Source organism: Acanthochromis polyacanthus, chromosome 4, assembly GCF_021347895.1.
Source record: "Acanthochromis polyacanthus isolate Apoly-LR-REF ecotype Palm Island chromosome 4, KAUST_Apoly_ChrSc, whole genome shotgun sequence".
Taxonomy (NCBI): domain Eukaryota; kingdom Metazoa; phylum Chordata; class Actinopteri; family Pomacentridae; genus Acanthochromis; species Acanthochromis polyacanthus.
This window is the reverse complement of record NC_067116.1, coordinates 15,508,754-15,535,691: the sequence shown is the minus strand read 5'-3', so window position 1 is coordinate 15,535,691 and position 26,938 is coordinate 15,508,754. Positions and strand designations below refer to the sequence as shown.

General features: G+C 42.4%; 1 protein-coding gene across 1 annotated transcript; it reads left to right on the top strand.

Annotated features, from left to right (window-relative positions):
* The first annotated feature begins 540 nt into the window (after positions 1-540).
* On the top strand, positions 541-21,931 carry aspm (assembly factor for spindle microtubules). The gene is made up of 19 exons (XM_051947279.1): positions 541-960; positions 1,234-1,377; positions 2,264-3,776; positions 6,145-6,240; positions 6,468-6,569; positions 6,675-6,821; positions 6,922-7,161; positions 7,259-7,326; positions 8,543-8,684; positions 9,652-9,782; positions 12,565-12,740; positions 14,125-14,270; positions 14,503-14,588; positions 14,683-14,895; positions 16,440-16,647; positions 17,087-17,229; positions 17,854-17,982; positions 19,949-20,143; positions 20,549-21,931. The coding sequence occupies exons 1-19, from the start codon at positions 685-687 to the stop codon at positions 21,827-21,829; spliced, it is 5,436 nt and encodes a 1,811-aa protein (XP_051803239.1). The 5' UTR covers positions 541-684; the 3' UTR covers positions 21,830-21,931.
* Positions 21,932-26,938: the final 5,007 nt, after the last annotated feature.

Here is a 26,938-nt window from a genome sequence, read left to right as displayed (position 1 = left end):
AACAAACATACTTCACTCCCGTGATTCTATGGTTATGCGTGTACTGATATGAGATAATTAAAAGATCAGTTCAGGAACAAAATAAGTTGAAGACATTCATGGGAATTTCAATTAAACTCGAGTGAGCAATAGCTTTGACATTGAATCAAAGATCGTACATATATATTGATACATGACTCAAGTTTGAAATTGTGGGCCACTTTACAGCAAAGACGTTAACCTCATGCGGTCTACTCTTCGGCAGCTGTTATTCTCAGAATTAATTCCATGCAAGATAAAATTTGTTCGATATAAATGATTTCTCTGGGTGTGACAAAATTCACAGAGTGATACATCTTAGTTTTTCCAGTGTCTCAGGATGTGGGCGGGGATTATGGCAGTTTAAAAACGTAATCGAGCGCTGATTGGTCGACAGTTGTGTATTCATACGGATTGGATGTGTTCTGTTTTCTCATTGGGCATGACGTAGGCATGTCTCGCTTATCATTGGCTGATTACGCAGCACCACCGAATTTCAAACCAGGTCGCCTTTCAGTGTGTTGTTGAAGGAAGCATGTTTAACGTTTGTTAGCCGACTGTTATCAGCAGTGAGTAACCTGTTCATACGGATAGAGAGGTATTTTAAACGACTTGCGCGAACAATATGGCACGTAGCTAAGGAACAGACTGCGAATTTAATGTAAAATGGCTGAAACGGTAAGTTCAGCACGAAGAGGACGCATGGACTTCAGTCCAGTGAGGAGACACGACTCGAACAAGGAGAATGATGTTCCCGTTTTGAGTTTGATCCAGTTTTCAAAGGCTCCTTTTCTGACCTTCGGGACAGTAAAGTTGGGCACCTCCAGGTCGGTTGTTCTGCGGATAGAGAACCCCACAGTGGACGGAGATGCGGAGGTTACTGTTGAAAAGATCCCGTCTAGTAAAGGCTTTTCTGTGGACCACAATACGTTCACGATCCAGGTATGTGTTAGCTAGCTAACTGTTAATTACCCGCGGTGCTATTTATGTATATTGTAGAAATAATGAACCAACCCATCAGCCTGGGTGATACGTGATTGTAAAATACGCTGCAGAGCTGAAACAGCGTTGTAATAGTTGCCCTACAGACAGCTGCTGCCATGTCTGGTAGTTTTGCCCACGTTAATATATACTCTTGTTACGTCTATTTGCACAAACACATCAGTCAACATTGGTGAATTTGTCCTGATGGCACCATGTGCTTTGTGTCTGCAGCCTGAGGGCTCATTCAGTTTGACAGTGAGCTGGACTCCAACAGAAGAAGGTGGGATCAGAGAGCTCATCATCTTCAATGCTAATGGGATCCTCAAGCACCAGGCTGTTGTGCTGGGAAGAGCAGAGGCTCCGAAAAGGAAAAAGGTAAATATCTGGTACTACTGCTGAGAGTTTTATTTATTCGTTGATTGACAGAATATTACTTGGCACTTGGATGATCAAATATTAACTGAAGCCTTTTCATAGTAGTAAAATTATCTTATTTGAAGTAGATCTGACAGTTTAGAGGCCAACTGTGAGTTTGTCTGGACAGATGTGATTCCATTTGCGATATGTCACGCGTCAGTTAAATATTGACTGTCAGATTTCAAGTGGAGCATCACAAGCGTGACTGTCTCACAAGGAGGACAGTGTGGATTTCTGAAACCACCGATAAGGCAGTTTAAACCCTGGGCCTGACATGTATGAGGTGTGGCTGTTAAAGACTAGGCTTATGCCAGCTGAACCACGGTGTACATGCAAGAACTACGCGTGCACTGATCAATAGCTATAAACAACAACAGAAAGTTTCCATCTGCTCAAATGAAACTCAACTGAATTACAATATTAGTATAATTTAATGGTGACACCAAGTACATCCTAAATGACATTTGTAGTTTCCTTACTCCATTATTTAAATTGCAATTCTGATTTGAAGTCAAATAATTGTTCACAGCTAGTTTAAGCTTCTGGAATGAGTAGTTGTCTTGATTTTCCTTTTCTCAACTTTAAACTACACAAAACAGGATGTTTGATATCATATGCTTGGGCTCTATGAAATTGGTTGTGAATTAAGAATATAACTGGCATACTCATTATTCTGACAGTCAGATCTAGACCGAATTGAAAGAATATGTAGTGCGATTTGTACTTAGTTAAACCTGGCACAAGTTCAAGAAGAAGTCTGATTGTGTCTGAATGACAACTCAAGGAGCTGCGTTGTATTTGATGTGGCATTTGCAACTTCTACTTTTGATCTTTTGTGTTTCAGAAGAGCTTATGGGATACAATCAAAAGCAAAAGAGAGGGGGAAAAGGTGGCTGCACCGAACAGAAAGAAAACCGAATCCCCACTGAAGATGGCAGCCAATAAAACATTCCAAGTGTCCCGAAAGCCACAGTACAAACGGGACAAACCGCGCAGCCCACTGGCTTCGCTTAACGAGGAAAAGGTTGTCAGAGAGAGGTCGCTTACCAAGCACAGCCCCAGTGATGATTGCTGCCTGACATCAGAGGAAGTCAAGGCCCTAAATCTCAACCAAAGGCAGCAGCCTCTGGTGTCGTCAGACCAGGAGAATATCTGTCAGAAGAGCTCTCCCCTCGTCCTGCTTGTCCCGACGGCAAAGCTGATGGACTCTGAAAACATGTCTGCTTGTTCAGACAACCTGGTAGGAAAACCTGACAACAAAGAGCTCACTAAGATGCTTAACAGAACGCTATCACCTATCGGGACACCAGAGAGGTTTAAGAAGCTGATGCCTCATATTCATCCAGAGAGCCCACTTCCCGCTGCTCCTCATGTTTACGACGAATCATGCAAAGCCTCGGGTCTGTCTTTGAAGGATGCGCTGGTGGTCATTGGCTCTGATCTGATCTCCTTTAACACCAGTCCCCGAGATGCTAATTTGAGCTGTGAATTTTCAGATTCGCTGGAATCCCTGAGCGACAAGCAAAGCAACGGACCTCACACAAATGTCCTCAAATCAAAACATGGTAGCCCGGAGCTGTGCAAGCCAAACGAGCCAAGACTGACTTTCTTTGTCAGCAAAAAGGTTGTTGTGAATGAGGTCGTTATTTCAGAGACCGATAAGGCCAAAGAAAATGTAAAAAAGGCCTCGTTCTGCTCCGCCACGGTGACCAAGAGCAAAGCACCAGTGGAGGCAAACTGTTCGAGTGGAAGGAAAATCAAGAAATCACGGCGACGGCTCTTAGAGAAGACACTTGAGCTGTCTGATGGCAGCAGTCAGTGTGAGTCTGGACGAGACACTCCAACCCTCCCTGTGATAGAGCCGGACGGAGCAGCCACACTGTGTGATGACGGCCATCGAGCCTCAGAGTTTACCTCCTCCAGCCCATCTCCGAGGCCCGACGCCTCGCCCGCTCCCATCACCTTCCCCGTCTCCTCCCCTCCACTCATCGCTCCTTCTCGCTTCTCCTTCTCCCTCGCTTCTCTGCCTGCTTCAGATCCGACTCCCATCGCTTTTACCCTCACGTCTCCATCACCTGTGGGCTCATCCTCTCCTCTCCACTTGTCAAACTCTGGTCTGTACAAACAGTCCCCAACAGTTTTACCCCCTCCTTCCATTCAGGAAGAATTGTTTCCTATTCATGTGGTGGGAAAGAGCAAGAAGAGGAAGAGTGAGGAGTATTTGAGAAGTGATTACAAGACTGAGGATGCTGGGAAAACTGAGCCAGTCAAAAGGAGCAGGGTGGTGACCAGAAGAACCGAGCCCTCGAGACCAGTGCAGGAGAAGAGAGGTGTATCACAGCGGCAGAGAACAGCAGGTGAGCATATTCTTCATGAAGGCTGTAACGTTACAACTCACTTCAACAAAGTTCAATAAATTGGAGTGAGCACTAACTGTTTCAGCTAGTTGTGCCCAAGATGCTGAGAGCTCAATGTGTAAAATGTTAATGTTACATCTTAATGTGCCTCGTAAGTGTCTTCAGTCTCTTTAATTTTTTTGTCATTTGGCGACCTATTATACCAGAAGTCATAAACTGCCCCAGTTTGCTTTAGAATCTCTATTAAAAGCACTGGTAATAAGATGGTGTGCTTTTTAAAAGCTGATTTTGTGAGGTTTTTCTCTTATTCTCTGTTGTTCTGCTGTTGTTAATTCTGCAGACAACACAGCAGTGTTAAATGCAGTATTCTTAAACTTAAAGGGAAAACAGCACATTTATGACACTCTAATTTTGCTCTTTTACCTTTAAGGCCTACGTCGATACTAGTTGCGCTGCTACAGGAACGTGCTTAAGTTTTGTGAGGACGACGCTATCGTGGGTCTCTATAGAGCATCGGTCTCCAACCATTTTTCCACCACGGACTGGTTTCAGTCATCATGTACACAACAAATCCTAATCAGGGTTTTTTTTGATTGATAAATAAAGGTCCTAAATTAATAAAATTACTTTTTATTTCTAAATATTTTTTAACTTCTTACTTATTTTTGTCTCCCTCTTTTCAAAGAATTTCCCCGGAGATGTTTTTTATTAATTTTGACAGGGTTTAGAATGACCGCTTTATTTAAGGCATGTAGTGACGGGAAGACGATCTAGTCATTTTTCAAAATAAAACATTGTGTAGACTGCAGGATCTAAAATAAAATATGTTTTCATTTTTTTCTGTACAGCCCAGTGTTTGGGGACCGCTGCATTAGAGCACATATTAGACACAGCTGTATACAAACACGGGATTCGCAACTTTGTCCGGTGATGCGACAAAACACTTCCTCACATTGAACACTAAGAAAACAGAAGAGATAGTGTTCAACTCCCAAGCCATCAAACCAGAGCATAGCAGCGCTCGATTTAGACGGTCGCCGGGTCGCGTATCATGTTTTCTTCATGGAGGCAGCCACTTTGTATGATGTCATCAACCTCCTATCATTCCCGGCGCTCGCGGCGACCTGGCGACCGTCTAAATCGAGCGCTGCATAGTCTGGGTTCTCTTGCACAGACACCTGGGCAGACACATTGACGACAAACTGACATGGGATGTTCCAATTTAAAATGTTGGCACTGGGGTCCAACAGCAGCTGCACTTAATTTGTAGCCTCATGATCTTCGATGTCAACCAGAAAGTGTTGCTCCTCTTTTGTTTTGCTCTAGTTTATATTGGAATGTCACCTCAGCTCCAGTGTCCTGCTGAAAACCCAGGTCAGGTTCACTTAGAGAGCCACAAAAATCACAGGAATCAGGCAGCACTTCATGCTCCAAACTAGAACTGCAACAATGAATCAATTACTCGTTAACTATTAATTCATTGTCTGCTATTACGGATGGTTTGAGTACATTTTTAAAGGGAAATTGGCGAAATCTTTTGTTTGCAGCTTCTCAAATGAGAATATTTTCAGGTTTCTTTCTTGCTCTATGACTAAACTGAGTATTATTTGGGTTGTGGACAAAACAAGACTTTTTTGGATGTCATCTTGGTCTTTGGGAAACACTGACCTGCACTTTTCACCGTTTTGTGACGTTTTATGGACCAACTACTGATTGATTAATTTTAGAAACAATTGACAAATTTTCAAATTAAATGAAATTGCAATCCTAATTCAGGCTCTCATTAATAAAACAATCATCAAACAGGACCCTAAGTTTTTACTGCTGCCTTTGGGATTTTCCAATTGAATTGTGTCAAATTGTGATTTTGATTTAAAATTAATTTACTGTTCAGTCTTATATAAATTACGCTTATGTATGTTACTTTTTGACGGAAAAAAAAGTTAACATTTTTCCGTCAAAAAGTAACATACATAAGTGTAATTTTGGAAACTTGATAGGCCATATGTCAAAAACGTGCCCAGTTTACTATCTTTTCATATGTTTCTATTGTTAAGGCAATCATCAAAGTGTAATAAAATGTCCTTTGATTAATCAGTGAAAGAATTTGAATTTCTAGATGATTTGTTGCACATTATTACTCCTTAGCAGATTTTGACTCGTATGCATTATGTGATTTAGATCTCTCCCAGGAATGTAAGTCTGACCATTTAGTTTGTATCCACAAGCTACATTTGATGGCTATAGAGTGTTACATTCTGGATATTAAGGCTCACTGCAGGAGGTGGATGTAAATTAAAATTGCCTATTAATTAATGAGAGTGAGTTTCAACTCTTGAACTTTTTTTTTTTTTTTTTTTTTCCCCAGGCCCAGCAGGCTCAATGACCACATCTTCTCAAAAGACTACAAAGTCTTCAGTTCCTGCTCAGGCTAAACAACCAAGCTCCAAAGCCATCTCACGAGGTACACATTCATGCATAGTTCCTGTGGTGTAAATGTGTCATGGAGCAAGTTTTAATGTGTCTTAATGGAGTTTGACTCGCATTTTAATAAAGCACAGAAAGAAAAGGTTAGCCTTCCAGCTGTAGCGTCTGTAAGATGTAGATACTGCTGCTAATATTGTGTTTTTGACAGTTTACTGACAGGATTTGTGTTAAATATCGAAATGACTTTTTTTCTGTTGCTCACAGGTGCTGCATCTCGGAAAACATCTGCTGCTCCATCTGTGAAGACGGCAAAAGTAGTCGCTGTAGCGCAGTCGAAGCTGACGTTTATTAAGCCGGCTCAAACAGGTAGCTGACTGCAGGACACTGTAAAATGAGCTTTTGTGATGCGTGGAAAGGTGTTTTACTTAAGTTTGCCTTTCTTTGTTTTCTGCCTCTGCTCTGTTCTTTCAGCTTTACCGAGACACCCCATGCCGTTTGCCGCCAAGAACATGTTCTATGATGAGAGATGGATTGAGAAGCAGGAGAGGGGATTCACATGGTGGCTCAACTACGTTCTCACCCCAGATGACTTTAAAGTGAACACTGAAGTCACTACAGGTAACACACACACTGAGCTTTCACTCATCGCTGAACTTAAGTACAAGAATCGCTACAGCAGCACCTAAAACTTGACCTCTTTCATGCGTGTTTTGTGCAGTGAGTGCCGTGTCTCTTGCCATGGGCAGCGATGACAACTTCAGTGTGCCTAAAGCTCCCACCAAAGAGGAGATGTCTTTCAGCACCTACACGGCCAGGCGGAAGCTAAACCGCCTCCGTCGTTCTGCCTGCCAGTTGTTCACATCTGAAGCCATGGTCAAAGCTATTCAGAGGCTGGAGCTGGAGGTGGAGGCCAGACGGCTGCTTGTCAGGAAAGACCGCCACCTTTGGAAGGACATCGGTACGAAACCTACCAATGAGGGGTTTTTCTGTTCTCTAAAGTTCCTATAAATAAACCTGAAAGTAACATCATTTTCTTGTTTTTCATCTTCTTTCAGGTGAACGCAAAAAAGTCCTCAGCTGGCTGCTTTCATACAACCCGCTGTGGCTGCGGATCGGCCTCGAGGTATTCTGATAGACCACCGTCTTCTTCTGCTTGACAACAATTGCCTTTCAAATAGGGTTGCAGTTATCAATTATTTTACTGTTTGAGTATTCTCTCGATTATTCTGGTGATTAATCGAGTAATTGGATTCTGCGGTTGGCATGCACGTTACAGCATCAAAAATGGAAGTGAGTGCGCTGTGAAACAGAAATAACCGTCCTGGTGGAACACAGGCGGACATCTGCCGTTTATTGTACATATAGCATATAGTACAGGTGTATTGTACATATTCAACTAAACTCAAAGACATGGGAACCTGACATGTATTTAGTTGTTGATGCAGAAATCACGTAAACATGCTTTTTTGTTTGGTCTGTTTAAACTGCTGCTACTGCAGCTGATAGAATACAAATAAGAAAACTGATCTGTTTATTACAGAGAATATTCTATCAGTAACATTACTTTCACTTTGATTTGGCCACAAATTAAAGTGATTTCCTTCATTATGAGACGGTGTCAGACCTGCATGCACTTCAACACAACGTCATGTTTGGTAGTTGTATTGTTCAGCCATGTGTTTTCAATAATCAGCTGCATTGATCAGTAAAATAAATACGTTATGCACGTTTAACAGTTTTCTGCCAGAATTCCCTTCTTATATAATTTCCAGTTGCAGCTTTTTATCTTCATAAATTTTTATTTTCCTCATTGTTCTCCATTGAAAGAACCTGTTTGTAATTGTTTCCTTTTGGTGCAGAAAACGAGCCAAATGATCGTTAAATGCTCCTGTTTGTGTGGATGAGTTTGAAGCAGAAAGTCTGAGTTAACATAGAAAGTTGAAAACCACCTTTATACCTGTTACTCTGATCGAGGTTTTAGGTTTTGCCTACTCACAAAGAAAGTCTGACTGTGTTGAAGTGTTTCATAGTTCGGCCTCTGATCGGATAAATGCCATAAACTCTAGAAAAGATGTGCCGGTTAAAATAGAAGCATCCTTTTGAATTTAAACTCTCCTTATATTTTACTGATTATTGGTCCAGGTCCTTATAGGATGAAGTCTGGGTCCAGACTCGAATCAAAGTCCTTCAGTTAGTGACCTGGGCTCTAGTATGTAGTGGATTAAAGCCTCAATTCAGAGAATTTAGTAATCGAATTACTTGAATAGCTTGAGGAATCATTTCCGTCCTACTTTCAAACACTGTTAGTTTTCTCACATCACAATCTTACTCCTCCTCAGACTATCTTCGGTGAGCTGATCTCGCTGGAGAGCAACAGCGATGCTTTGGGTCTGGCTATGTTCATCCTCCAGCGGCTGCTCTGGAACCCAGACATCGCCGCTGAGTTCAGACACCCCAGAGTGCCTCACCTTTACAAAGACGGTAATTACAGAGTGTGCCGTGTCGGTGTTGAAGCTGCAGAAATCTCTGCGATCTTCTGTGGTGGAGACTTTGTTTGGGAGCTACTTTTTGTCTGTTTATATTCAAAGTAATTAAAAGTGTACCATTTGTGGTATCAGCCCAGCTTGTGTTTTGTATTTCCCACTCGAGTGAGAACATAAGCATCCTTTGCTGTCCTTATCATAAGCAGACAGAAACACTTCATGATTGAAAATTAGCAGCTATGGTATGAGCAGAAGTTTAATTAAATTGCCTGACATCTTGTCATTCTACACTGAAGTTTCTGATGCCAAAAAAATCTTTAGAAAGTGCAGTGCATTTATATTATACTGCAATATTTAGAGCTGTCTGAAATTTGGAGCGGCAGCTTATGATTATTGTCATTATCAGTTCATCTAAAGATTATTTTGTTATCAACAGTTTAGTGTATTAAATGCCAGGGAGTGCTTAAATGGTCTTACCCTGTTTCACAGAGGATGAAGTGATGACTTTAAATGTCTCCTTATGTCAGATTAACTTTCCAAAACCCAGAAATATTCAATTCACAATGATATGGAATAGCAAATTTTTACCTGTGAGAAACTAGCACGAAAGAGGAGATTTTTTTTTTCTAAAACAAATCGAAAATTTTTGCAATTGACTTTGATCAGCTAACTGAATGTTATAACAATACCCGATCTACCCAAGATCTACTTTTATTATAGACTTAAAAATAATTAAGTGTATAAAAAATTAAAGAGACTGATTCTGATGGTTTCCCTCTTTGAGCATATAAGCACAAGCATCAAAGGCCTCTATTGGACAGCGCCTACCTTCTTGATCAAGACCTGTTTTTGTCAAATAACACTATAATTTTGTATTACAAAATTTTTTTTTTTAAATTTTATCAAAAAAATTGCCTGTATTGAGCACATTTTTAGACTTACTTGTGTGAACTTTCCTCGGTCAGGCCATGAGGAGGCGCTGTCTCGCTTCACTCTCAAGAAGCTGCTCTTGCTGGTGTGTTTCCTGGACAAAGCCAAAGAGTCCAGACTGATTGAACACGACCCCTGTCTGTTCTGTGTGGATGGAGAGTTCAAGGTGGGTCTGCATTTGGTAAATGGTTTGCATTTATATAGCGCCTTTTCACCTCAGCACTTCTACAAAATGCTTCGCAATGTTTCTCATTCACCCGTTCACACACACACTCACATACTAATGGCAGCAGAGTGGCCATGCAAGGCACTAACCTGCCACCAGGAGCAACCTGGGGCTCAATGTCTCACCCGAGGTCACTTCAGCATGCGGAGGGACTGGGGATTGAACACCAACCTTACAATTAGTGGACATCCTCTCCATTTGTCAACAGCAAGCATTCAATCCATAACAAACTAATGCACAGGGTGAGCCAAAAGTAGGCTTACACTTACTAGGTAGGATTTCTGTAAATCAACCACCGAACCTGTGTTTTCAAATTTACTTTATGTGATAAATTGCCTGACGTGAAGGTGGGGGAGTGTTAAAGGCTCTTTGCCGTGATATGTGCATCTGTTTGGCATTTTCACATTTCCAGTACTGCTCTAGTATCCGCTTTCTTTGCTCTTTGTTTAATTTGTTTGCCATTGTTCACAATTCTTGTAAAAAACATTTAAAAACATGAAAATCAAAACTAAAAGTGGAAGACATAGCTTAAAAATATGGAATACAGGCTTGAAATTATAGTTTGGATAAATTGGATCTAGAACATGAAACAAATAGTGAAACAACCGAGAGCCTAATTTAGCCCACCTTGTGTACGTCACAGTCTGATTAAAGGATAAAGGTTCAGTCACATCATGTAAGTCCATTTATAACATTGTTAAAATTACAACATATAATAGCTTTCGTAGTGATGTTCTTCTTTGTATTAGTGTGTTTTCTCCAGATGTCTGATCTTTAATGTTTTTGTAAAAACCCTAAGAGGAAAATTAGACATCTTTTTTTAATAATAGTAATAATAATGTTTTAAAGCTTAGAAATGTAGATAAATGAAGAAATTGGTTTCAGAAAGTACACCTATTTTCCTTGTGACAGGTGCCGGTTCAGTTAACAACGAAGGGCTGATTTATGGTCTGTCAGAACCGGTTCTTAAGTCGGAACGAAAATGTGTCTGTGGTCGATTTGGCTGAGAAGTTGTAGTGTTTTAAAACGGGGGATAAAGGTAGTTGTAGCTCATTTGTCCATGGAGACACTGATGGGATTGCATTAGGTTGCATGCTTTAAAAGTGCCAGAAATGGTTGAATAGCAAATGAAAAAAAGAGAGCTAGAAAGAGAAGCACAATGCTGAGGTCCTCTCCACACGCTCACGGGTCGGTGTGGGTGTCAGGTTGTCAAGTGATGGATGACAGCCGACGCAGACACCTGCTGTTAGGGACAATCCAACGTCCACCCTGGACAGACCATAACTCCATCTTAAAGCACAGAAACAGTTTCAATCTGCATTAGTGTAATGATATAAATATCTGAAGTGCCATAAGACAGTTTATTTCCTTCCATCATCTACCTCTTGAGTAAACTAGGAGCTGAGACCATATCTTATCACTAATACCTAACATCACAAAAGTGGAATTAAGGTGCTTTCAGAGGTGTGTGTTTTAGCTCCAGGCTGGTTCGTGCACATACTGACAGTCACACAAACTGACTGGGGGAAGCTTTCATCACTCGCTGATCTTACATCACAGCCGCTGTCATCTACCTGTATGTTGGTTTGTTTTAGCAGTCATTTCTGTTTCTCCGGTTATAATTACACACAAATGTAGTATGTCACAGATGGGAGCACAAGCAAATGTTTAACATCACCTACCTGCTTTTAGAAAATGCCATGGTTGACTAGTTAATCCTCAACAAGCTGTGCCCAGATGGGTCCACTAGTAGGAATACTGATTGACGGCTTGAACTCAGCAGCGAGAACCAAGCAAAAGCACCAGGAGTAGTTCAACCAAATCAGCCACCCTTTAATATGACGCCTACTTAATTCGAAATTCTAAAGTTAAATCTTACTATTTTGATGTTAGAACAGCTTAAACCTACCCAAATGTTTCTGAGCATTGGTATTCTAGTTCAAATCCCAAAACATTAATTTAAAAATGAACTTCTTTAGCTCTGATGTAGCTGCCTCAATCTGTAGGTGACATTCTGTGGCCTTGAGCAATTTCCCACCTGTTGCTGCTGAGTAATAGCCAATCAGCACTTTAAGATAAATGTTGTTAAATTGTTCTTTTTTTTTTTTAATATAAATGTGAAAAACAGACTACCGTTTAAAAGTTTGGGGTCACCCAGGCAATTTCACGTTTACCATAAAAACTCACACTTTTATTCATGTGCTAGCATAATTACACAAGGGTTTTCTAATCACCAATTAGCCTTTCAACACCATTAGCTAACACAATGTAGCATTAGAACACAGGAGTGATGGTTGCTGGAAATGTTCCTCTGTACCCCTAAGGAGATATTCCATTAAAAATCAGTAATTTCCAGCTAGAATAGTCATTTACCACATTAACGATGTCTAGACTGTATTTCTGATTAATTTAATGTTGTTTACATTGAAAAAAAAAAAGCTTTTTGTTCAAAAATGAAAGAATTAGGACATTTCTATGTGACCCCAAACTTTTAAATGGTATTGTATGTAAATGTGTGGATTTGTTTATTCAAATGGAAAAAAACCCTGCATGTATAAAGAGTCTGTTTACTCCTTTTTTTTTTTTGGAATGAGACAGTGCATCTGTAAATACAGGGAAGTACACAGTTCCAATTAAATCTCACACCCCCTGCAACGTTTCCTACGTCATCTTGAGTTGCATTAACCTCTGCCATGCTGTGTGCTGCTTGTTTCTTGTCCAGGCGAGTAAAGACCTGCTGCTGGCCTTCTCGAGGGATTTCCTGAGCGGAGAGGGCATCCTCCCCCGGCACCTGGGCTACCTCGGGTTACCCGTCTCCCACGCCCAGAGGCCTCTGGACGAGTTCAACTTCGCTGTGAAGAATTTGGCAGTTGACTTGAAATGCGGCATCCGTCTAGTGTGAGTGAGACGTCATGAATTTTAATGTGACGCTCTGATCCCAGAAGGGATACTTCTTCTCTCAGAGGTCGTTCTAGGCTGTGTGGTGGTGTCCCAGCAGCTCAGAGGGATTCTGTGTTTAGGACTCTGCAGCAGAACACTGTCAGACAAGGGATTTCCTCTGTGGGATTTTCACTGAAGGATGATCTCTTTGTCTGTCCTGTCGGTGTAACTTCATTACTCTGATCATAGTTTAGTCTCATATGTGTGTTTCTGAAAAGTTCATTTTTCGTGTTTGCTCTTTTATTGCACAGAAAGGTGGAAGATTGAAGATCTCTTCTCCGGTGATTAGATTAGTATTCTCTGGGTTACTCTTAGATTGGCAAGCTTCCTCACTGGTATTTCCCTGGCTTTAGGAGGATTAGGTGTAAAAGGCCATCATTTTAAATTGAAAATTCAAAGAAAGACATGATGAACTCGTCAGAAAACGGTCAACTATGCTTCGTGAGTGTGGATGAACTCTTGTTATACTACATCAGGTGTCTGCGTGCTGAACTTTCTTGCTGTGGTTGTGAATTTTTGGGTGTACAGCTGTGGACAGTGCACAAACCCTTTCATGAAAATCTTTGGCAGAAAGATGTAAAAGAAAATGATGATTTTAATCATCACTGATATAGTTCTAAGTTACACATTATTGGAGTTATGACAGCATATAATTGCATCTTTCAGAGTTTCCCTCCAGGTATAAAGTAATATAATGTTAGGCAATCAGAGAACTTTTTGTGTAAGTTAAAACGTCATCATTTTTAAATATGAAATACGTGCTGCCTCTGACCAAGGACTTTTTTTCTTGCTAGTAGCCAAATCAAAACTTGGATGACTACGGCTTCCCTCATCAACTAATGTTTGACTATTAGAGGGCAGCCCTACATAACTGGATTGAGTATTTACTAGGGATGAAAATTCAAGAATTGCTGCATCAGTGGATATTATTCTATGTGGTGATAGAGCTGCTTTTACACACGGACATGTGACAGTCATGTAGAAGTGGGTCCTCCGGTGGGATCATTGTAACAAATACTGATCATAGCCGCATGTTTTCAAACCTGAAGATATTCATTTTATTCCAATGTGACTAAAAAAAGAAACGTTTAGCATTTTAGTTTAAAAAATACCAAACTGATTAAACCAATTATCAGAATTATTGGATTTAAGCATTATTACAGTCCCTTCATTTAGGATGGCTGTCTTTGGACACCAGCTCTGCTAAATCCTATCAGCAACCAAACGGATAAGCAATGAGTACAAAACTCTATGGTTTAAAAAATAAAAAGAGAAGCAAATGGATTCCTGTCCTACGTTAATTTCTGATAAATGTATATTTGTGTAAATGCTTTGTCTCCAGGCGTGTGATGGAGCTCCTCGTCCAGGACTGGAGTTTATCAGCGAAGCTCCGTCTGCCGGCCATCAGCCGCCTGCAGAAGGTGCACAACGTCGACGTCGCTCTGCACGTGCTCAGAAGCAAAGGAATCGACCTCAAGGATGAACGCGGTAATGAATAAATTTCTAAACTGGGAGATTTGAATGAATGGCTGCCCTCAAAAAAATGATGTTTTTTTTATTAGCTATTTGAGAATTAAAGTGTTACATATTTATTGTGTTTTCACACTTGATTACATCTGCAGTTCAGCATCAATCTACTGATATTCACATTATTTTTTCTCAGCCACAAACCAACATTATTTTTGTAGCATGTATTTAACAGTTGTGTTCTTATGTTTAGGTGTCACTATTGACTCCAGAGATATTGTAGATGGACACAGAGAAAAGACACTGAGCCTCCTGTGGAAAATCATCTTTGCATTTCATGTGTGTATTACATTTTTTCCCCCTCTGGCAAATAGTTCACAAACATCTTAATGCCTTTTTAACAAGGTGATTGATGTGCTACAAATGCGTTTAGGTGGAGGTAATTCTGGACGAGGATCAGCTCAGAGACGAGATCGGCTTCCTGAAGAGAACCCTGAGAACCAAACGGAGCCTGGCGTCTCTGAGGGCCGATCGGGGCCTTCAGCCGAGTCCTGCAATGACCAAGGGGCCGTACGAACACAGCAGCACCAAGGTTACCCTGCTGATGGACTGGGTCCGCTCTGTGTGTGACTTCTACAACCTCAAGGTGAGACACACTGGAAATTTTTATTCTCGGCTCACAGACCAAAAAAACACTGTCACGTTCGGAGGTAAAGCTCCAGCATTCCATAGGTTTTGATTAAATTCTGTCTCGTTTGGCTCTGTGCAGTAAGACCACCTACTTTATTGCGTTATTAGATTATTCTAGCCTTTAGTGTTGAGTCTTTGCTGGAAGCTTTCTCTTCAATCTGTCTATAAGCAGTTAAGGCTTTCTCTTTATTTCAAATGGAAACACTTTGAAGAGTAAAGAAACAACCTGAGTATTAGGTTTGACATATCCGATGAGCATGCTGATATTTGCTTGGGCTGCTAAAATGCCAACCTCAACAAAAAGAGTTATGATCAAAATAAATATCTACAGGCAGCTACATTGCTATGGAGCAAGGATATACACATCATTTACATTTGGCAATGAATTACAATATGTGTCCAGATACATATTTTGCACATACTCTGCCAGTCAAAACTTTGGACACACCTTCTCATTTAATGCGTTTTCTTTATTATTTTGACCATTTACGTTGTAGATTCTCACTGAAGGCATCATAGCTATGAATGAACACAGATGGAATTATGTAGCAAACCAAAAAATGTGAAATAAGTCAAAACATGTTTTATATTTTAGATTCTTCAAAATAGCCACTCTATGCTTTGATGTCAGCTTTGCACACTCTTGGCATTCTCTGGATGAGCCTCATGAGGTCATCACCTGAAATGGTTATCCAACAGTCTTGAAGGAGTTCACAGAGATGCTGAGCACTTGTTGGCTACTTTTCCTTCACTCTGCGGTCCATCTCATCCCAAACCATCTGGATTGGGTTTAGGTCAGGTGACTGGAGGACAGGTCATCTGATGCAGCACTCCATCACTCTACTTCTCGGTCAAATAGCCCTTACACAGCCTGGAGGTGTGTTTGGGGTCATTGTCCTGTTGAACAACATATGATGGCCCAACTAAACGCAAACTAGATGGGATGACATGTCGCTAAAGGATGCTGTGGTAGCCATGCTGGTTTAGTGTCAGCGGCAAAGCTCCCCCACACCATCACACCTCCTCCTCCATGCTTCAGGGTGGGAACCATGCATGTGGAGACCATCCGTTTCCAATTGTTTGCTTGCTATATAATTCCATATATCTTGCTTTATAGTTTTGATGTCTTCTGTATGTGTCTACAATGTACAAAGTATTAAAAAAAACATTGAATGAGAAGGCGTTTCCAAGCTTTTGACTAGTAGTGTATATCTGGGCACTGGAATTTAAAGACGACATTCACATCTCTCAGGTCCATTAGTCATCAACGAGTTGCCGCTGCTTTGATTTGTACATGTTTACGATCAACATTGCCCAAACACAGTGTACAGCTCTAAATTCTAAAGAAATCCAGTGCTAACCCTGTCTGCTGCAGCCCAACCTGTAATCAGCTGCTGGATCCTGTAGAAAGCACAGCCTCACAGCCTTTCAGGAAAAACCCAGGGAAGCGTAAAGTCCAACTTCAAGGATCCAGTAAATGAAGTCTGCCGTCTGTCTCAGCAGGTGGAGAACTTCACCGTGACATTCTCGGATGGCCGCGTCCTCTGCTACCTTATCCACCACTACCACCCCAGCCTCCTGCCAGAGGCGTCCGTCAGTCACAGCACCACTCAGACTGTCGAGTGCTCACCGAGGGGCCGACTGGAGCTCAGCTGCTCAGCCAGCGACTCCGACAGCTCCTTTGACTCCATGCCGACAGGCCTGAACGGTACGTGTCAGTTGTGTGCTGCAGCTGCCTGTTTGGATGCATCTTTTCAACTACTGTTCAGTTAGCTGGATGTTTGTGCTTCACATGGACATTTTGAGTACATCAAAGTGTGGAAAACAATAAAAAACAGGGATTTAAAAAGCAGCACATCCACCTGTTGAATGAATTTATTAAGCTGGAAAGTCTTCTACCGATAGAGCATTGATATTATTTTATAATCTGGGCCACATTTCAACCCAGACAGATGTTTTGGAACTTTTGCTGGCTGATACAAAAAAACATCATTGTTTTTTGCTTTAGTGACTTAATATTAGAGAACAGGTGAATGACATGCTGTGGCTCAGAAGTTAAATGTGTTTTCTAGCTTCAAGGAGATGATTGAAAATGTAGAAACAGACAGCAATGACATGTAATGACGTTATTCTGTGATCATCGCTAGGTTCTCCGTCACTGAAGTTTAAAGAGCTCCTGGACAACGAGAAAAACAACTTCAAACTGGTCAACAGTGCTGTGGCTTTCCTGGGTGGAGTTCCTGCCATGATCAACCCAGCTGACATGTCCAACACCATTCCCAACGAGAAGGTGAGCTGAAGACGGGAGCTTTTCTCCATTCTTTCCACTTATGTGTAGAAACCAGGTGATAGAAGTAATTAAAAACATGTTTACATGCAGATTTCTCTCATTACTGTTCCTGTCACCAGGCTTGTAATACCTGATTCCATGTAAGGCCATAAAATACGTGTTCTAAAGCAGAAATGTAGCTTTCCATTCCACTCTGATCTCTGTCTAAGCACAACAAATCTACCAAATTGCTATTATAATTACATAAAGTGCTTGTAGATTTTTGTTGAACATCAACGTGGCATTTGTTTCTCTCAGGTAGTTAAGGTTGCAACCAACAATTGTTTTTCATTATCACTTTATCTGCAGATAATTTTGTCTGTGAAAGCAAGACCTGTTCTAATTTTTCAAACCTGAAGATATTCAGTTCATTATAGCATGACTAATAAAGAGATGGTTGACATTTTACTAACCTGATTATCAGAATTATTGGATTTAAGCAATATTACAATCCTCTCATTTTAAAAGTCAATACTAACCGTGGAACAAAAATACACATATAGAAAGAGTTTCCAGCATGTCCGAAAACTAGAGTCCAGACCAGCGTGAAGCCCTCCAGCTTTAACCATATTGATTTGTTTCCAGGTTGTGATCTCCTACCTGTCCTTCTTGTGTGCTCGTCTGCTGGATCTACGGAATGAAACCAGAGCAGCTCGGGTCATACAGGGCGCCTGGAGGAAATACAGACTAAAGAAAGATCTACAGCTCTACAAGGTTGGTGCTATGCTTTTTATTTATCCGAGTACTTGAGCTTCATGTCTGGACAGCAGCAGCATGAACCTGTTTTATCCCACTGGCAGCAATTGTTGCCGCTCATTTTTCTTTTAATTTTTATTCCCTGAAAGTGTTGTTTTGGCTTTGGACTGCTAATGCAAGTTTTAAAATCAAAGAACAGGTTGTTTCCTTTAAATTGCATCAATGCCATGTAACTAATGTCAGTGGTCACATGACTAGGCCTCTTTACTTCCTGCCTGCACCGATTTTACAGGGAAAATTTTGGGATTAAACGGTCAGGTGAGGTCAGGACAAGAGAACAACCACATCTATGTCAGTTGCTGGTGTTTTGCCGCTTTATTATTTTTACTCCGCCAAGGAACACGGCAGAGTTATGAGACGATTGGCATACGTTTATCCAGCTGTCTATTATTCCGTCTGTGCACAACATCACTCAAAAACGGACTTTCGGATTTGAATGGAATTTTGAGGGAAGGTCAGGAATGACACAAAGACCAACTGATTAGATTATGGCAGTGATGCGGCTTATAGTCTGGATCTACAGATTTGTTAAAGATTTCTGTATCAGTGCAAGATAGCAGCAGATAACCGCATCACCTTTGCTGCAAGTGAACACTCCGTCAGCTGCCTGCTGATGATCACGATTGCGATCATACTGCAAATTAACTGCTGCGGACTTATCAGGACTTATCTGTCGCAAATCATACAAGGAACATTTGATTAAATTATGTTGTTGTTTCTGAGTCAATTCCCGCCACCTGATACATATTTAGGTCGCCCAATTCGATATTTGTACATAACACACACGCATAACAAACGCCTGTGCTCAGCTTAACGTCGTTTTGTTTGTGGGTACATCTATATTAAATGACCACATTCTATGTTGCCATGATTTCTGATCATCAATAACTAATAAACAAATGCTGCATTTCTGACAATGCCTTATGGGGGAATGGACAGCCAGTACTGTCCACTGAGTGCTTTTCTTGTTTATTTTTAGATTGTTCTTGATTATTTTCTCCAGAACATGTTATTGATGCAGCATACATGTATAATAATTTTGGTCACTGATGGTGGAGATACTTAACATAACAACACAAAATATTTGGATAAAATGACTCTGACACACTTAAATGTCGGTAAGTTAAATGAATACGATACAATATTTAGAATTAATCATTTTCTTTCTTTATATTTTATATTACAAATAAGCTCTAAAGATATATGCTAGATTTTTGAGCATGAATATGGCATTAGTACAGCAGCAAACAACTATCTGCTATGTAAAAGGAAAAAAATACTAAAGTCTTTTGCAGAGAATGAAGTCACACTCCCTATGCGTGTGTTGTAATTAGTGTGTACATGGTCCAGCATGGTAGTACACGTTAGTACATGCGAGTTCTTCCCTTTGAAACCAGCATTCAGCCAATGTTCTAAAAAACAAAGTATTTTATTTGTTGTATTTACCTAATTTATGTGCACTCATTTCTGTTTAGCTCAATGTGAGAGTCTCTTCTGTTCTGTTTTGAGACTCTCCTCTGCTACTGTTTTGCTGTGTCTGTTTTTCTTTGTTGCATTTCTGTTTTCACACATATTTAGTGTGATAAAATGGACATTAGTAGAGCAAAGGAAAAAATCGACTCAAGCGAACACGATGTCAAATTGTTGAAAATGTCAGTCAGGTGCAAAAACCGTAGAGCTTAATTGGCTGTAATCAGTAGAATAATAATAATACCAGTGTATCAATCATCAGTTTGAAATCAGTGTGACAATATGACAAACCTCTAGTTCCCCTGTCTTTGCAGATTTTTTTTAATAAGTTTCAGCTCTTGTTTAACTGTCCAACCAGCTTCAAATATAAGATGACACTTCTCTATAGAAAAGAGATACAGAATAAAAAATAGAAATAATAATGAATTTATATCATTTTCTTCTCTGGATACAGGAGAGAAACATGGCTGCGGTGAAAATTCAGGTGGTGGCAAGGAGGTTTCTCCAAAAGTGCAGAGCTAAGAGGCAGAGTCAAGCTGCTGTTATCATTCAGTCATTCTGGAGGGGTCATGTAACCCGCAAGAGGCTGAGGCTGAAAAAAGAGGCTCAGCTTCGGACGGTGCAACACGAAGCAGCAACTGTCATCCAGGTAGGTTCACATATTTACTGATAAACAGGACTGATAACAAAGTGGGAATGACCCCAGTTGAACATGATTAGACTTTCTGAACATGTAGCTACACTTGACCGAAAAAAACAACAACAATCCATATTAGATGTTGCAGTATTTTTCAGTGTTCTCAGGTGTTGGTTGTTCTGATTTAGTTTTTCCTACTTCAGAGATCCCAGTTGTAAGAGTCTGGCCAAGGACACACTGATATTTAACGCCATGAATTTACATGCTCTTGAGTCAACATTTATGATTTTGCTTCTTTTTTTTTTTTTTGAAGCAATTTCACTTTGTCAGTTTTGTTACAGCAAGGACATTTGCTGCATAATAAAGCTGCCATATGCAATTGTTCATTGAATAATGGGTTTTATCTGGTCTATGCAGGCTCAGTGGAGGATGTTTTCGGCCATGAGGGATTACCAAAGCCTCAGATATTACACCATTGTTGTCCAGGCACAGTGGCGAATGAGGAGGGCAGCCTCCTCTTATGGAAAAATCTACTGGGCAGCAACAGTCATTCAGAAGTACTCACGAGCATGGGCTCTTTCAAGAAGAGATCGGGACCGTTATCTCAGCCTTAGGACTGCAGCGGTGAAAATACAGAAAGGTTACAGAAGATGGAAAGCTCAGAAAACACGCAAAGAAAATTGTGCTGCTGAAGTGATACAAGCTGCATTTAAGGAATGGTACAAGAACAAGATGGCAAAAAAATCTGCCGCTGCTGTAAGAATTCAATCTTGGTACAGAATGCACACGTGTCTCTGTGAATACAGAAAGATCAAGAGGAGTGCTGTGGTCATTCAAGCCCAGTACAGAGGCCGTGCACAGAGGCGCTGCTTTTGGACGTTGAAGTTGCAGCACCACTCGGCTGTTGTCATCCAGAGTGCCTTCAGAGGACTTGCTGCCAGGAAACAGGTGGCGAAGATGAGATGCGCTGCAGTCATAATCCAACGCCGGTTCAGGGCCTCTGTGACAAGAGACACGGAAAGGAAAGTGTTTCTGAGGATGAGACACGCGGCTGTTGCCATACAGGCAGCTTATCGGGGAAAAGTGGCTCGAGAGTCGCTGAAAAAACGACACGAGGCAGCAACAGTAATCCAGGCAGCTTTTAGGAAATACGCTGCCCGAAGGCGCTACTTTGTCTTGAGAAAAGCTGCAACTGTGATACAGCAGAGGTACAGAGCCACAGTTTTGGCTCGTAAGACAAAGAATGAATATGACGGTCTTAGGAATGCTGCGCTCACTTTACAAGCTAACTGGAGAGGCAGAGCTGACAGGAAGAGGATAGACCAGTGGCATCGGTGTGCAACACTGATACAGGCCTGCTATCGTCAGCACAGAGCACAAACAGAGTACAAATCCATGAAGGCAGCAGCTTCAGTCATACAACATGCTTACAGAGCCTTTGTGGCTGGAAAGGAGACGAGGAAAGCATACCTACAGAAGAAAGCAGCATGTGTTATTCTCCAAGCTGGATTCAGAGGCATGACAGTTAGGACAGAGCTGAAGAAAAAGCACCAGGCAGCGACTGTCATTCAGTCTTTTGTAAGGATGTTTTTCTGTAGGAAACGGTATTTTTCCTTCAAAGTGCAGCCATTATCATCCAAAGCCGATACAGAGCTCTTCTACTCTGCAGAGAGCAGCAAAATGAATTCAGAAAACTAAAGCAAGCCACCATAAAGATACAAGCTGTCTTCCGGGGATTGAGAGTCAGGAACGACCTAAACAAAAGGCACAATGCCGCCAGAACAATCCAGGCTCAGGTTAGGATGCGAAGAATGCGTTTGGCTTACCTTGCTACCCAGCATTCTGCCATTATTATACAGCAGCGCTACCGGGCTAAAATGCTCATGGATCAACAGATGCAGAGGTACAGAAGAATGAAATGTGCAGCCGTCGTCATCCAGGCAGCATACCGTGGCCACCAGGACAGGAGAAAAATTGCAAAGATGCACCGAGCCGCGACACTCATTCAGAGAATGTTTCTGACCACCCGAGATAGGAAGCAGTTCCTAGCTATCAAGGCAGCAGCTTTGGCCTGTCAGCAGAGGTACAGAGCAGTGATCCTGGCAAGAAAAGACCGTCTGGACTATCTGTCAAAGCGCAGCGCAGTCATTTGTCTGCAGGCAGCCTACAGAGGATATGAAGTTAGAAAGCGGCTGCGAATCGAGCATATGGCAGCTGTAACAATTCAGTCTCACTTCAGAAAGCACCAGCAGAGAACCAACTACAAAAAGCTCCGCTGGGCTTCCTGTGTATTACAGGCCCGTTATAGAGCTACCAAAAAAATGAGAACAGAAGTGCAGGCTTTAAGAACCAAGAGAAATGCTGCTGTTGTCTTACAAGCTGCCTTCCGTGGATTGAAATCCAGACGAATCATCAAACAAAGGCATCATTCTGCCAGTGTTATCCAGAGAGCTTACAGGGCCCACTGCGAACGCAGGCACTATTTTGCCTTAAAATCCTCTGTGCTCAGCATTCAGCGCAGGTATCGGGCAAATGTTGCAGCAAAAAAACAAAAGAAACAATATGAACAAATCCGTAAAGCAGCCATCATCCTCCAGGCAGCGTACAGAGGGCAGCGGGTCAGAAAGGAAGTTGCTTGTCATCATCAGGCCGCCACTGTGATCCAATCTGTATTCAGGAAACACAGAGAGCAAGCCAAATTCCAGGGAATGCGACTGTCTGCCATTATCATCCAGAGATGGTATCGAGCTCATGTCCTTCAGAGGAAAGACAGAGAGAACTTCCTGGCAATGAGACGCTCTGTAGTTGTTCTCCAGGCAGCTTTCAGAGGTTATTGTGTGCGGAACAACATGGCCAAGATGCACAGGGCAGCTACTGTCATTCAGGCCAACTTCAAGAGGCACAAACAGCAATCTGCCTTCAGGAGACAATGCTGGGCAGCCTGTGTCTTACAGCAGAGGTTTAGAGCTCAGAGACAGAGAGACGTTGAGGTGAAACATTATCAGGAGGTCAGAAAATCAGTGGTCATGCTTCAGGCTGCGTATCGTGGAATGAAATCCAGACGAAACATCAAACAGATGCATCAGGCTGCCACTGTTGTCCAGAGAGCTTACAGGGCCCACTGCAAACGCAGGCAGTATCTAGCTCTCAAATCTTCTGTCCTGATTGTTCAGAGAAGATATCGAGCCACTGTAGCAGCAAAGGAGCAGATGCATAAATACCAAAAAATGCGTAGAGCTGCTGTTGTCCTCCAGGCAGCGTACAGAGGGCAGCAGGTCAGAAAGGAAGTTGGCCGTTTCCATCAGGCCGCCACTGTGATCCAATCTGTATTCAGGAAACACAAAGAGCAAGCCAAATTCCAGGGAATGCGACTGTCTGCCATTATCATCCAGAGACAGTATCGAGCTCATGTTCTTCAGAGGAGAGACAGAGAGAACTTCCTGGCAATGAGACGCTCTGTAGTTGTTCTCCAGGCAGCTTTCAGAGGTTATTGTGTGCGGAACAACATGGCCAAGATGCACAGGGCAGCTACTGTCATTCAGGCCAACTTCAAGAGGCACAAACAGCAATCTGCCTTCAAGAGACAATGCTGGGCAGCCTCTGTCTTACAGCAGAGGTTTAGAGCTCAGAGACGGAGAGACGTTGAGGTGAAACATTATCAGGAGGTCAGAAAGTCAGTGGTCATACTTCAGGCTGCTTATCGTGGAATGAAATCCAGACGAAACCTCAAACAGATGCATCAGGCAGCCAGTGTCCTCCAGAGAGCTTACAGGGCACACTGTGAACGCAGGCAGTATGTTCGTCTCAAAACATCTGTTCTGGTCTTTCAGAGAAGATATCGAGCCACTGTAGCAGCAAAGGAGCAGATGCATAAATACCAAAAAATGCGCAGAGTTGCTGTTTTTCTCCAGGCAGTGTACAGAGGGCAGCAGGTCAGAAAGGAAGTTGCTTGTCGCCATCAGGCAGCCAGTGTTCTCCAAAGAGCTTACAGGGCGCACTGTCAACGGCAACAGTATCTGAAATTGAAATTGTCCGTCCTGACCATTCAGCGAAGACATCGGGCTACTGTGGCAGCTAAAGCGCAAAGAACACAGTACTTGGAAATTCGCAGTGCAGCCATCATCCTCCAGGCAGCGTACAGAGGGCAGCGGGTCAGAAAGGAAGTTGCTTGTCGTCATCAGGCCGCCACTGTGATCCAATCTGTATTCAGGAAACACAAAGAGCAAGCCAAATTCCAGGGAATGCGACTGTCGGCCATTATCATCCAGAGACAGTATCGAGCTCATGTTCTTCAGAGGAGAGACAGAGAGAACTTCCTGGCAATGAGACGCTCTGTAGTTGTTCTCCAGGCAGCTTTCAGAGGTTATTGTGTGCGGAACAACATGGCCAAGATGCACAGGGCAGCTACTGTCATTCAGGCCAACTTCAAGAGGCACAAACAGCAATCTGCCTTCAAGAGACAATGCTGGGCAGCCTCTGTCTTACAGCAGAGGTTTAGAGCTCAGAGACAGAGAGACGTTGAGGTGAAACATTATCAGGAGGTCAGAAAGTCAGTGGTCATGCTTCAGGCTGCGTATCGTGGAATGAAATCCAGACGAAACATCAAACAGATGCATCAGGCTGCCACTGTTGTCCAGAGAGCTTACAGGGCCCACTGCAAACGCAGGCAGTATCTAGCTCTCAAATCTTCTGTCCTGATTGTTCAGAGAAGATATCGAGCCACTGTAGCAGCAAAGGAGCAGATGCATAAATACCAAAAAATGCGCAGAGCTGCTGTTGTCCTCCAGGCAGCGTACAGAGGGCAGCAGGTCAGAAAAGAGGTTGGCCGTTTCCATCAGGCCGCCACTGTGATCCAATCTGCATTCAGGAAACACAGAGAGCAAGCCAAATTCCAGGCAATGCGACTGTCTGCCATTATCATCCAGAGACGGTATCGAGCTCATGTTCTTCAGAGGAGAGACAGAGAGAACTTCCTGGCAATGAGACGCTCTGTAGTTGTTCTCCAGGCAGCTTTCAGAGGTTATTGTGTGCGGAACAACATGGCCAAGATGCACAGGGCAGCTACTGTCATTCAGGCCAACTTCAAGAGGCACAAACAGCAATCTGCCTTCAGGAGACAATGCTGGGCAGCCTCTGTCTTACAGCAGAGGTTTAGAGCTCAGAGACAGAGAGACGTTGAGGTGAAACATTATCAGGAGGTCAGAAAATCAGTGGTCATACTTCAGGCTGCTTATCGCGGAATGAAATCCAGACAAAACATCAAACCGATGCATCAGGCAGCCAGTGTTCTCCAAAGAGCTTACAGGGCCCACTGTGAACAGCAACAGTATCTGAAATTGAAATTGTCCGTCCTGACCATTCAGCGAAGACATCGGACTACTGTGGCAGCTAAAGCGCAAAGAACACAGTACTTGGAAATGCGCAGTGCAGCCATCATCCTCCAGGCAGTGTTCAGAGGGCAGCGGGTCAGAAAGGAAGTTGCTTGTCACCATCAGGCCGCCACTGTGATCCAATCTGTATTCAGGAAACACAGAGAGCAAGATAAATTCCAGGCAATGCGACTGTCAGCCGTTATCGTCCAGAGACACTATCGTTCCTGTGTTCTTAAAAGACGACAACAGGAAGAATTTCTGTTACTGAAACACTCTACCATCCACATTCAGGCAGCCTTCAGAGGCTGGTGTGTCAGGAGGGACATTAGCCGACAAAACCGAGCTGCTGTTGTGATCCAGTCATACTGGAGAGGTTCAGTGCAGCGGCGGATCTTCCAGACGAAGAGAGAAGCAGCTGTGAAGCTTCAGCGGAGGGTTCGAGCAGTGTGGCTCGGCAGAGAGAAGAGGAACAATTACACCCAAATGAGGAAAGCTGCCGTCACACTACAGAAATGCTGCCGAGGCTGGATTGCAAGACGGCAGGTAAAGTTCACAAGTTGCTAGAAATGTTTACCCTGCCTTCCAGACAGCCCTTAGTTTGCAGTTGTTGCTCAACTGAAACTTGAAAGTAAACACTGTATGATGATGTATTAATTTGATGTGACATTTGTGAAATTAAAATGGATGTATTGATATGAAATAAAGGGCTGTCTGTCTGGAAGTACTGAAATGATGATTTGTATTGAACAGGCTAAAAAAAGGCTCATAACTAGTTTTCCAGTCCTTTAAGATTATGCCAATGTGTTTCAGGTACTTGAGGCCGCTCAGGCAGAGAAGAGACTCCGTTTTACATCTGCAGTTTTCCATCATGTCAGTGCCATAAAGATCCAACGAGCCCTGAGAGCTCACTGGGCTTTCGAGTCGGCTAAAAGACAGATCCATTCTGTCATCACCATACAGGTACAGCGACAAGAGCCCACAATGCCGTTTGCTGGTGAAGAACACAACATGTCTTAAACTTGTTCTCTTTTCTATTTTTAAGCGATGGGTGAGAGCGAGGCAGCAGAGGAGCCGGTACCTGGAGGACAGGAAGAAGGTGGTTATAGCTCAGAGAGTGGTCAAAAGCTGGCTAGCTCGTCGCCACAAAGCTGCTTCCATCATCCAGCAGGCTGTTCGGAAATTCCTCCTTCTGAGACGCCAGAAGAGGGTTGAAAGGGGCATTGTCAAGGCTCAGGTATGCTGAAATTAGTACAGGTGATACTGAAGCAGGCGAGTTTACACATTTTGGTCATGTCATTTCTATATAATCCATAGTTGGATGTCTGTATGAGCCCTGAAAGTTTTCTCTCGGTTATACTGGCCAGTCAGAGTTAAAACGCACTTTTAGTGTAAGTCAGTGACAAAATCCACAGACTGGGTCCACTGTGCCATAAAA

Bases quoted from the DNA above. Each gene is read 5' to 3' on its own strand.
- aspm (XM_051947279.1), top strand. From the start codon at position 685: ATGGCTGAAACGGTAAGTTCAGCACGAAGAGGACGCATGGACTTCAGT. The intron at 6,241-6,467 runs GTACACATTCAT...TGTTGCTCACAG, and splicing joins CTCCAAAGCCATCTCACGAG to GTGCTGCATCTCGGAAAACA. The intron at 20,144-20,548 runs GTAGGTTCACAT...TGGTCTATGCAG, and splicing joins AAGCAGCAACTGTCATCCAG to GCTCAGTGGAGGATGTTTTC.